The following is a 12811-nucleotide window of genomic DNA, read 5'->3' on the forward strand; positions in this document are numbered from 1 at the left end:
TATATATATATATATATATATATATATATATATATTTACATTTGTAAATAAAGTTGCTATTGAGAATGCACTCTAAATGCTTGAAGTGCTTTGTTTAATTGACAGTGGCACCTTTGATTTAAAAATGTGAATATAGGAGCCTGGGTAGCTCAGCGAGTATTGACGCTGACTACCACCCCTGGAGTTGTGAGTTTGAATCCAGGGTGTGCTGAGTGACTCCAGCCAGGTCTCCTAAGCAACCAAATTGGCCTGGTTGCTAGGGAGGGTAGAGTCACATGGGGTAACCTCCTTGTGGTCACGATTAGTTGTTCTCGCTCTCAGTTGGGCGTGGTAAATCGTGCGTGGATTGCGGAGAGTAGCATGAGCCTCCACATGCTGTGAGTCTCTGGTGTCATGCTACATTGCACCACATGATAAGCTGTGTGGATTGACTGTCTCAGAATTATAATTTTAATTATTTATCACACATTATACATTTGCACATATACAGTGAAATTCTTTTTTTTTTTCACATATCCCAGCTAAGCTGGGGTCAGCCATGATACGGCACCCCTGGGGAAGATAGGGTCAAGGGCCTTGCTCAAGGGCCCAACAGTGGCATCTTGACGGCTTGAACCCCTGACCTTCTGATCAGTAACCCAGATCCTTAACCACTGAGCCACCACTGCTCCATAGTGGTGAAGGCAACTGAGACTTCTCCTCCGCCACCCGGACTCAGGTTAGTAACCGTGCCACCACGAGGACCTACTAAGTAGTGGGAATTGGGCATTCCAAATTGGGGAGAAAATGGAATAAATAAATTAAAAAGTGAATATAAAGTACTGAATCACATGAGATTGTTTATAATTAATTTGGTGTTGTCTGTGATTGCTAATGTTTATTTTAAAACTTGTTTTAATTTTTTTACTCAGATCTGTGGTGAATTTGACCAGATCAATAAAGTTGAATTAGTGCATTTGACAAGCAACCCTGGAACTCTGGTATGTATTTTACTGGACAAAATATTTCAGTGACACAGTTGAAGAGTTAAAAAAATGTATTTGGTCAGCTCTCTTCCTTGTTACAAAATATACTTGATGTGCAATAAAAATACTATTGTAACTACTGTATCATGGTACTGAAATATATATATATATGTATATGAATCTGTGTAGAGCCTGAATTACAAATGCATTTTGCATGTACAATAACATTGTTTTGATGAAAAATTGACAAACATCTTCTCTTCAGTCACTGGTCTTGATACTAAAATCACAGTCATACAATTCTAATGCTACATCCTTAATAAATCAGTTGTGGGCATATGGAATTACAGCCTGGAAAACTTAAACATGCCTTTTAATTTAAGTTATTACTGAATAAATCTAAATACTTTAAAAGGGAAAAACAAAGTTTGAAATGCTATCAGCATTCTTTCAAACTCCTTGTGATAAGGATTAATAAATGTTTTGTGACAAAACTGTAACTACAAAGAATATCTTTCATACAAAAGAAACCCATTTGTCCCCACCTTAAAAAAATAAATAAATAATTACGTTTTTCCACTTATAGCCAAATATGCTGTAAAAACTCAAGAAATTAGTCAAACCAAAGATGGCATGCAAAACCACAATGAAGAATATAAATTATCATGGCTAATAAAAGATAAGGGAGCTCCACATGCAATAATAATAATAATACAAAGAGCTGGTGAGCACACTTGTTTTTCTGACAAGATTTATCTATACAAACAAAAATGCATCTTTCAACCTAGAGATAGCTGTCATTACTACAGTGACTACAGCCCTTTAACAAGTGCTGCATGCTCATCTTTGTGATCTCACAACCAAGACGTGGATATGTTTGATATGAGCCACTATTGCACTGTGCAAATCCTCTGCTGGTCAGAACACGTCTGTCTCAACATGTCAGAACACTGTTTCTTCGTCCTCGCAGTGAGCAGCGTGTTCAGTAGATTTGTAAATAAGCTGAAGTTGCACCATCTTTCCACTTGTACACCTTGTCTGTGATAACAGTGCGGCAGAGGGGACAGGTCTTTTCCTGGTTAAACCACTGCGCTATGCATTCCTCACAGAAGATATGCTGGGGGGAATAAAACAGTTTATATTAGCATTTATGTTCTTGGCAGCTGTATTTCTTTTAAACAGAAATCAAGGTTACTTTGAGGCACATACAATGGAAGTAAATTGGGCCAATTTGTGGATGGTTTAAAGGCAGAAGTGTGACGCTTATTATATAAAAGCACTTTCATTAATTCTTCTGTTAAAACTTGTGTATTATTTGAGCTGTAAATATATCTATGTATACATTACATAGATATTAACTGGGATTACAGGATTTACAGCATAACGGCATCATGCCAACAAAGTTGGAAAACTGGATATAACTTTACACAGAAATGTTAGTAAGCGATTTTATCATACTAAAATCATGTTAACATGCATACTGTTTATGTCTTGTGGCTATACTTTTGAAACACTTTTACAGATTGGCCACATTCACTTCCATTGTAAATGCCTCACTGTAACCCAGACTTTTGCTACTTTTAAAGACATCAACATTATGCCACAAATGCTGATGATTGAGCTTAACTTGTATTAAATGTGGAGTATTTCTTTAATTGGTAAAATAAACTGTTTATAGAGTTGAGGTACAAATTCCCAAACTTGACCTTGAAATGTGAAGGGGTTAAAGGTGGAGGAAGTCATTTTAATCCAATACACTTTTTGTCAAATTCTGCAGATACCTCTTCACAGTCCGCTAGCTGTCCTTTTTGTGTATGTGTATGCTGAAAATAAATCTGGTGTTTGTACACAGCCCTGGCTCTTTAAATGGGAAAATAAACAAAGTGGATCGGATCGATCCACACAACACTATTGCGCGTGCATGAATTTGGGGGGGCGGTGCTTCTGAAGGAGCACTGAAGGGAGGGATGTATTTGTTTGGCTGTTGAGTTCAAATATCAACAGTCTTTCTCAGGAATTGCTTACTCTACCTTTAAGAGGTTAACATTAGAGTTCAAACTCAAGGTGGATCTCATTCTCACCTGACACACGAGGACCCGAGGCTGCTTAAAATCAGCCTGACAGATCGGACAAATGTCTCCTGCCTCCCTGCACTGAGCCAGACTGGCTGGGGCTCCATTCAACTTCAAATAGAGAGAAAACATGCAAACGAATCAAGGACAAATAAAAAACTAAGACATTTCTGTATAATTTGACTCTTTAGCTTCCTGATAACCCATCAAATATTTCCAAATAATGAGAGAAGCAGAGGTAAATAATCTGTGTGAATGGCTAGCATTATTCAAATGCTGTCAATCTTTTGTACCTCATAACTGAAAAATGACTGGAAAGTTTTCTGCAAAGATCCCCATTGTCCGTACAGTCCTAAAAGCTGAAGGGAAATAGCACAGTAATTACAGCAGAATAATGAATGTTCATGCCAAAACATAATTATTTTCATACATCTACAAGCTTATAACCTTGAAAAATCAGACTGAAGTGGCCTGTAATGATGAAGAACCTCTCCAATGATTTACACTCAGTGTTTTAGATCTGTTTCTATACAGAGACTAAGTGGAAACTTAAAGACAGAAAATCAATATCTCAGCTCACAACCAAGTTTCACTGATTCCAATTCATTTGTGTATATTTCAGTTATGTCCAGTAATTCTCTCTCAGCTAATGCTGTTAATTTGCAAGTGGATCTTTTGACTTATTACACAGCTCTCTGGAATACTCGATTCTGATTTGTCAATGGCGCCATCTAGCGGTCTGATATTGCTCAGTAACAACCGCACATCTACGTATCAGACCGCTCATCCGGGTATTACAAGTTATCTTTCCTGCTTCTCGGATCAGTGTGCGATCTCTACAAGTAAGCTAATTATTTAGTAAGCTAATTATTTATTTATTATAATGAGGAGTGACGCGATCATTTTCACAAAATAAACACCAACAGAACCCTGATGCAACCCGGAGGTGGATTTCAGCTGTTCAGAGATTTATTTCTATTCACATAATTTCAACACAAATCAATATTTTCCCCTTCAGGCTGATACAAGACTGTGATGAGGAGGAGGGCGGGGCCGGGCGTGTGTAGTCACGGCACGGCCCCACCCTCCTCCTCATCACAAAGACCTCTCCGCTTTGCGTCGGCATCCGGATCACCTTGTTGGGGTTTATTTTGTGATACAACCGGCTGACTGTACATTATCTCCTACTTAGTACATTATAAAAATTTTTTACATTTTATTTCAATTAATTAGTCATTTTGGTCACATTTTAGTTTTTTAAAAATGTACAAATTCCATTTATTCCATCGATAATATGATGTCTTGAAATTGCATATTTTATATTTTTAATATATATATATATATATATATATATATATATATATATATATATATATATATATATATATACACACACACACACGTATGTATGTTACATGTTTGTTTACATGCTTAATTTGTAATATTTACAAGTATTTACATTGATATGTAAAACAAGTGCCAAAATGGTACTGTCTCTTTAAGAATAGCTGTGGTTCAGTGAGTGTCTGACAATAGTGTTTCAGTTGAGTGCACATTAACGAGAGTGCAGTCTTACAGCTTCATTACCGCATCCATGCTATGTGTGATTAGAATTAAATGTTTCTTTTTTTAAGTTTTTGATCCACAACTGTCTATAAAGAGCAGAAATGCTTTCAAAAGAGACATTATTCAATAACAAATGGACTGCTTGGATCACACATCTTCACCACTATACAACTCAATCACTGGTGAGTGAAATCTGAACATTTATCAGCCAGTGGCTAATCACAGACATTTTTAGTCACATAGCGCAAAATATGGTCTCATGTGTAAGTGATGCACTCGAATTGTAGAGGGTTGCACATGGAGTAAATTTTAAGAATTGATATCGGGATCGTTCAGAACACGATTAATTGGAAAGTCAGTATTATTACTCAGCCCAAGTTTCCTAGGGTTCCTTGTGCACACCTTCATTATGAGGTAGAGCAAAGCCAGCAAGATTCCCAAAGTAAGTCCAACTGAGGTGTCCATCTCATCGTAGCTGACCAGGTAGCGGAACCAGAGTGGGACCGGAGCAATCACTTGATACACCTGCCCCACCTCCTCAATAAGCATATACCACTGACCCTGTGAAATGTAGGATAGATCCAGTCATGCTGCCTTTCAGTTCAATTCATTGCAAACTAAATAATGTCACAAAGTGACACATTATACTCACCCTACGCTGGTACGCCATGAGGGGGGAGGGGACGAGGAGAATAAGACACTTGAGCCCCATGAAGACAAACTTCACAATGAAATTAGTCACACCAACACACCACAAAACCTCCCAGAAATTTTGGGAATCTATTGTTGGGTTGGCAATGATGAGGCTGAGGGACAAAAAGAAAGAAAGAGAGAGCCATTGAATTACACAGATTATAAAGAGCAGGTAAAAATTTAATCAAGTCCATGTGGTACTTAACTGCTTTTACATTTATTTGATGCTAATATTTGTAACTCAGAGTACAGTAATACAGGGAAACTTAGGGCCTTCCTCAAAGGTACAATTCTGAAAATTCATGGATGACTAATTGTTGGGTTTGAACCAGCAACCTTGTGGTTACCATCCTAGTTGTTTAATCACTAGGCTATACCAAACAAACAGACTGTGTTGTAACAGGTTACAGAAGAGTTACAGATAATGCAATATATAGTGTAAACTAAAATACTAACCAACGATAAAGTGACTGAGTGTAAAAAGTGTAAAACACAAGGAGACTGGAGGACACGAGGAACAGCACGAGCCAGGCACAGAGCAACTTTGTCCTTCGGTCCTACAGACATGAGACACAAAACAGAAGAGGCTTCAGAAGATCATTAACTGAAGTAAACAGTGATTAAACAAACACTTTACAGTACAATATTAAAGACGATTCCCACCAAGAGCATGTAAGCTGCAAACTAACTGTAACTGTCTGAATCGAAACTGTTTCCAATCGACCTATTTACCCAGGAAACGAAATTTGTCCAACAACAAAGCAAGGTTCTTTTGTCCTGGAGGATGATTTTTCATTTGTTTCACAAAAAAGTTGAGAAACCTGTATTGAAGTCATTGACAAATAAAGCTGTCGGAGGTGATAAAAGTGAGAAATCTTTAAGTTTGAAAGACACGTCAAGTTCGTAGAAATGTAATCTTTGTGTCCATATTAGTTTTTGCAAATTTCTGAAAAACATTTATTGCATTTTCAACAAAAAATATTTATTAAATTACTTCAAAAATATCATGTGATGTAACCACAAATTAAAATATATTAAAATACTTTTCTTGCACCTTGAAGTGTACACAAATTAATCATTAATTTCAAAATAATTTTTAAATATATTTTTAATGTTTGTTTTCTCAGGGGTTTCATACATTTTTTAAATTATTGATATTTAATGATATGACATATATATATATATATATATTACACACATACTGGCAGAATAATGTACAGATTTTGCTCTTATGGAAAGAAATTGGTGCTTTTATTCACCAAAGTGGCATTCAACTGATCACAATGTATAGTCAGGACATTAATAATGTGAAAAATCACTATTATAATTTGAAGAAAAAAAAAACAGAATTTCTTAAACTACTTCAGAGTTCTCATCAAAAAATCCTCCACGTGCAGCAATGACAGCTTTGCAGATCCTTGACATTCTAGCTGTCAGTTTGTCCAGATACTCAGGTGACATTTCACCCCACGCTTCCTGTAGCACTTGCCATAGATGTGGCTGTCTTGTTGGGCACTTCTCACGCACCTTACAGTCTAGCTGATCCCACAAAAGCACAATGGGGTTAAGATCCATAACACTCTTTTCCAATTATCTGTTGTCCAATGTCTGTTTCTTTGCCCACTCTAACCTTTTCTTTTTGTTTTTCTGTTTCAAAAGTGGCTTTTTCTTTGCAATTCTTCCCATAAGGCCTGCACCCCTGAGTCTTCTCTTTACTGTTGTACATGAAACTGGTGTTGAGCGGGTAGAATTCAATGAAGCTGTCAGCTGAGGACATGTGAGGTGTCTATTTCTCAAACACGAGAGTCTGATGTACTTATCCTCTTGTTTAGTTGTACATCTGGCCTTCCACATCTCTTTCTGTCCTTGTTAGAGCCAGTTGTCCTTTGTCTTTGAACACTGTAGTGTACAGCTTTGTATGAAATCTTCAGTTTTTTGGCAATTTCAAGCATTGTATAGCCTTCATTCCTCAAAACAATGATTGACTGATGAGTTTCTAGAGAAAGCTGTTTCTTTTTTGCCATTTTTGACCTAATATTGACCTTAAGACATGCCAGTCTATTGCATACTGTGGCAACTCAAAAACAAACACAAAGACAATGTTGAGCTTAATTTAACAAACCAAATAGCTTTCAACTGTGTTTGATATAATAGCAAATGATTTTCTAGTACCAAATTAGCAATTTAGCATGATTACTCAAGGATAAGGTGTTGGAGTGATGGCTGAAATGGGGCCTGTCTAGATTTGATCAAAAATGACTTTTTTCAAATAGTGATGGTGCTGTTTTTTACATCAGTAATGTCCTGACTATACTTTGTGATCATTTGAATGCCACTTTGGTGAATTAAAGTACCAATTTCCTTCTGAAACAGCAAAATCTGTACAGTATTCCAAACTTTTGGCTGCCAGTGTATATATATCTACACTACTGGTCAAAAGTTTTGAAACACTTGACTGAAATGTTTCTCATGATCTTAAAAATCTTTTGATCTGAAGGCATATGCTTAAATGTTTGAAATTAGTTTTGTAGACAAAAATATAATTGTGCCACCATATTAATTTATTTCATTATAAAACTAAAATTTAATTAAAAAAAAAAGGTTTTGAAATTGATGACTTGGACCAAATAATAAAGAAAAGCAGCCAATAAGTGCCCAACATAGATGGGAACTCCTTCATTACTGTTTAAAAATCATCCCAGGGTGATACCTCAAGAAGTTGTTTGAGAAAATGTCAAGAGTACATGTCTGCAAATTCTAGGCAAAGGGTGACTACTTTGAAGATGCTAAAATATAACACAGTTTTGATTTATTTTGGAGTTTGTTCAGTCACAACATAATTCCCATAGTTCCATTTATGTTATTCCATAGTTGTGATGACTTTACTATTATTCTAAAATGTGAAAGAAAAATAAAATAAATAAAGAATAAGTGACCCTAAACTTTTGAACGGTAGTGTATATTCAAACTAAATGGGTCTCTGTTTTGTTTTGGTCACATGACAACAAAATGGCTACAGACATGTCGGTTACCTGACGAAAATTATTTTCAAATATTAATCATATTTAAAAATACAATTGTTTTACTGCTAACTTATAATTAGTAAAAAATAATAATAAAATATATTTCTGCACTACTCATGCTAACATGTCTGTCTTTCGTTCTCTCTCTCTCTCTCTCTCAGGAATTCTCCAGACAGTTACACCACATGACATTTTTTTACTTTAAGCCCCCAAAAAAATATTGAAATGACTCTGAACTCAGTAACTGAAAACAAGTTTATCATAGAAGAGGTGCATTCAAGTAGTATTGTTTTGTGTGAATTGCATTTCTAATGCATTTTTGAATAATTTAATACATCCGGACAAAAAAACCTTTGAACCTAAAACCTTTCAGTTACCAGCCCAGATCTTTAACCCTAATTGTAGTTAACTAATGTTAAACATATTTAATTATTCATATTAATAAGTGCGACTTACGTGGAGAAATACTTGCGTTTGAATGCTTTTGTTGACATACATAAAAGTGGTAAACAGACCAACTGCAACAGCCAGACCTGAAGAAAGAGGACAACAACTAAACTATGACAGGGGTTGTAAACTTCACACATGAGGACTAACATCATCAACACCTGTTCCTGCACGTACCCAGGGCATGCTGAATTACTAGTTTTGCGCACAGAATAATGATGAAGGGAAGACTTTTCTTCACCCAGCGCAGGATGTAATGCAGTTCTGATAATGAGTTGCTGGATTCTCCGGATTCCAGGTCAGACTCGCTGCTGTCAGACTCGTAATTGCCGTGTGTGCCCCCGTGCACGTGAGAATGAGAGTGGCTGGCTGCTCTCGCCCTCCTGGAGGTCGCGCCTCTTCCACCTGTCGGCCCCGATGTGCTGGTCATGGGAACCCGGACGTCCTCGCCGGTTTTCGGGCCACTGGACATTCCAGCCCTGGGCATCCGGTCAAGCAGCTCTGGCTGCAGGTTTAATGACAGCCCATTCCCCTCTTGTGGGCTAGGTTTGGGCTGCATCGGATCAGACAAATCTGTCAGTTTAAGAACTCTTCTGTACTCGCTATATGCTTTTCTGTGTTGGGAAATAAACAAAACCAAAGATGATGAGAACTACCATTCATATTGACACTTTGATGAAAGAACAACACCTTGTGCACATCTTAAAGGTGCACTCAGTAACTTTTTGTTTGTGTCATATTGGACTTACAGTGACACCTAGTGGTGTGGATGCAGTATCCTTCAAAATCAATAGTTTTCAGTTACAGCTGACATTATAGAAATTCACTATTCACGATCAGCCATGATTAATTTAATCCAAGAGTGAAAGTGTCCAATAACAAGATGGTTAATGAGATTATGTGAGTAGTACTCAGCTGGTCATGTGATGCTAAAATGGCAGCCCCCATGAGGGCACCCCTACCCCATGTAGAATAAAACAGCTTTTATTAGATTACTGATATGACTAGAGTCCTCATCTCATGTGAGTGCTCATGATTTTATACAAATGTTGCAAAATTACTATAAATATCTTTAGGAGTAAAACTCCTTAATGATTAATGAGTGCCCCCTTTAAAGTATTGTTTGTATAGTACACATTACAGTAGTATAAGTCTGTTTAAACGCTTATTCATGAAACTTACATACATGGATAACTGTAATGAACAATCAAAGTAAGCAGGATATGTTTGCCAGCCATAATCACTTTTATAAGGTTAAGTATTTGTGCGTTAGTTGCCTATTAAAACATACCTGTCATACTTCGCGCGGAGTTTCATGATAAAGCACCGATCCCCATCCTACATGCTATGGCGGTCTTTGAACAATCAAAAATAAAGAGATAATAATGAAAACAGCTCATCGGTTAGAGGAGTTTAGTTTCAGCTTTACGTTGTTCCGGGAGCCATCAGACCCACAGGAACCTGTGACTCGACAACAGGAAACACAAGAAAAGTCCTCAACATGGCCGCTCTGAGGCTTTTCAAAATAAAGGTCCTCTTCTAACACAATTTGAGGTACACGGAGGAAATGTGTTTATTGCGCACAAGACATACTTGTTTTGTGCAATATATAGAAAACAAGCTTTTAAGAGGCTTATAGATTATATATATTTTTTGTTGTTGACAATTGCTGCATAATTGTAGCCATTACACCTTAATTCCAGTCCACAACAAAAAACTGAATAAACAAATGTTTTAAATTAAAGTTATCAAATAATTATGGGTAACTCTTCATTTATTGCCAAAGCAAATGTTGTTGCTTTGCCATTTGCCTTTTTTCTTATTAACAATATTTTATTGATTCACGTATTGAACACAGAAAAACAAAACATACTGTATATACACAGGATCAACAATTAACCCCCACTATTACTCCTCCCAGTCCCCAACCCCACCCTGGCCCCCAACAACATCCAGTGGTCATACATGATTATAGACACACACAAAAAATAAATAAAAAAATAAATAATAATAACCTCACATCCAGAAATGCCAGATATCCACCCCATTTACCCACAAACAAGTTCAATTACCCAGTCTTCTAAATGACCCTTCTTCAAAGGCCGCCACCCTCCCCATCTCCAAGCACCACTCCTGAAATGAGGGCGCTCCAGCCGACTTCCATCCCCTTAAAACTATCTGTCTGGCGATCATGACACTGGTTAGGACCCAGCTCTTTATGTGTCTATTCTCTACATCGATGACTGCCCCATCGCCCAAAATACAGAGTCTGTGGCAAAATGAAAGCCAATTACCTTTAAAACTTGGGAATTTTGTTTACAAATGTTTAAAAGTTCATACTTCCTATTGTAATTGCATACGTCACATTTATTCTGAATTCAAAATATGCACACTATCCTTGCGTCAAAAATGGCCTAAATGATGCCTTCGGTGGGCACTTCTGAGGGATTATTTACAGTCATTATCACCATGGTTTAAGGTCACTCCAAACAGAATGTCTATTAAAAATGACTCTAAAACTCAGTTCCGAATGATGCTTAATATTTGATCCCTACTTTTTTCAGCACTCCAAAGCTCTCACTGTGGATGGTAAAGTCTTCGAAGGGAATAGGGCTTAGGGATGATCACTTCTGAATGAAACACACCCTATATCAAGATTACTCAATTCAATTTGATGGAAATTTGTCATACAATTGAAAGGCATTGATTAAACAGAAATTGACTGCAATCATTGTTTCCGGTGTATAGAAGCCTATATTTACTGCAGGTGAAGAGAGAGAGAGATTTTGTCAATTAAAGGAATATTCCAGGTTTAATACAAGTTAAGCTCTATCGGCAGCATTTGTGACAACTTTAGTTAACACAAAAATGAATTTCGACTTGTCCCTCTTTTTCTCAAAAAAAGAAAAGACTGGGGTTACAGTGAGGCACTTCCAATGGAAGTGAATGGGGCCAATCTGTAATCTGTTTCAAAAGTATAGCCAAAAGACATAAACAATATGCATGATAACACGAATTTAATGTGATCAAATTGCTAACTAACCTTGTCTGTGTAAAGTTATATCCAATTTTACATCTTCGTTGCATGATGCCCTTAATCCTATAATCCCGCATTTACAACGATTTAAACAATTTTACAGCTTAAATAATACACAAGTTTTAACAGAAGAAATCACGTGAGTGCTCTTATAAAATTATAAGCTTCACATTTCTGCCTTTAAACCCTTCAAAAATTGGCCCCATTCACTTCCATTGTAAGTGTCTCACTGTAACCTCGATTTTTTTAAACAAAAAGAGGGATGAGTAGAAATTATTTTTGTAGTATTCAAAATTATGTCACAAATGTTGTTGATTGAGTTTATCTTGTGTTGAACATGGTTATTCCTATGATGTATTGCATATATGTGTGTGGGCAAGCCTCCACTCACTGGCATTCTCGTTTGATGATGATGGTTGAAAATGCTTCCGGGTTGTCCATGGTTGCTGTTTGTCTCTCATTTCCTTTAGTCCCTTGGCCACTGCAGATATGTCCATACATTATCTCAAAGTACAGCCCTTCATCCCCACTCACTCACATTGTCCTCACTTGACCCCCCAACAACTAAACTGCCTGCCTGCTCTGGATGTTAACATGCAGTTTTGGTGCTATCCTACAGTAACCTTCAAAATGGACCTCTGACATCATGAGGTGTATTTCTTACTCTCATTCAGGGTTTCTAGGAACTGTCACCTTTCACTTTCTTAAAGGGGTACTAGGCCTAAAACTAAAGCTGCTTTGCAATCATTTCTAGTATTGAAAGTACTATACAAATAAATCTGAAAACTGAACTGAAAAAAAAAGCATGTTAAATCCAACAAACTTAAGTTCTCAAACAGCAGACATGACCTTAGTGTTACAGAAGAGTTGAATATCAGTTTAGTCCCCATACTGAATTTTTATTCAGACATACAGTATATTGCTATGTACAAATGTATTGACACATTCACTTATTGTGAAAGGCTTTAGTCTGAAAACTGAAAATTAGGCAACATTGAGCAAAGCTTC

The 12811-nt window shown here is 36.8% G+C and overlaps 1 protein-coding gene across 1 annotated transcript; it reads right to left on the reverse strand.

Annotated features, from left to right (window-relative positions):
* Positions 1 to 427: 427 nt before the first annotated feature.
* Positions 428 to 10233, reverse strand: LOC127432518 (E3 ubiquitin-protein ligase RNFT1-like). The gene is made up of 9 exons (XM_051683716.1): positions 10058 to 10233; positions 8944 to 9380; positions 8776 to 8852; positions 5753 to 5853; positions 5256 to 5409; positions 5006 to 5164; positions 3331 to 3396; positions 3047 to 3148; positions 428 to 2082 (listed from the first exon to the last, which is right to left on the reverse strand). Exons 1-9 carry the CDS (start codon positions 10081 to 10083, stop codon positions 1948 to 1950), a joined length of 1257 nt encoding a protein of 418 aa, XP_051539676.1. The 5' UTR covers positions 10084 to 10233; the 3' UTR covers positions 428 to 1947.
* Between the last annotated feature and the right edge of the window lie 2578 nt (positions 10234 to 12811).

This window comes from Myxocyprinus asiaticus, chromosome 42 (assembly GCF_019703515.2).
Source record: "Myxocyprinus asiaticus isolate MX2 ecotype Aquarium Trade chromosome 42, UBuf_Myxa_2, whole genome shotgun sequence".
NCBI classification, from domain to species: Eukaryota; Metazoa; Chordata; class Actinopteri; order Cypriniformes; family Catostomidae; genus Myxocyprinus; species Myxocyprinus asiaticus.

Bases quoted from the DNA above. Each gene is read 5' to 3' on its own strand.
- LOC127432518 (XM_051683716.1), bottom strand. From the start codon at position 10,083: ATGAAACTCCGCGCGAAGTATGACAG. The intron at 5,854-8,775 runs GTAAGTCGCACT...TCATGTCTGTAG, and splicing joins AAACGCAAGTATTTCTCCAC to GACCGAAGGACAAAGTTGCT. The intron at 2,083-3,046 runs GTGAGAATGAGA...TATTCCCCCCAG, and splicing joins CTCGGGTCCTCGTGTGTCAG to CATATCTTCTGTGAGGAATG.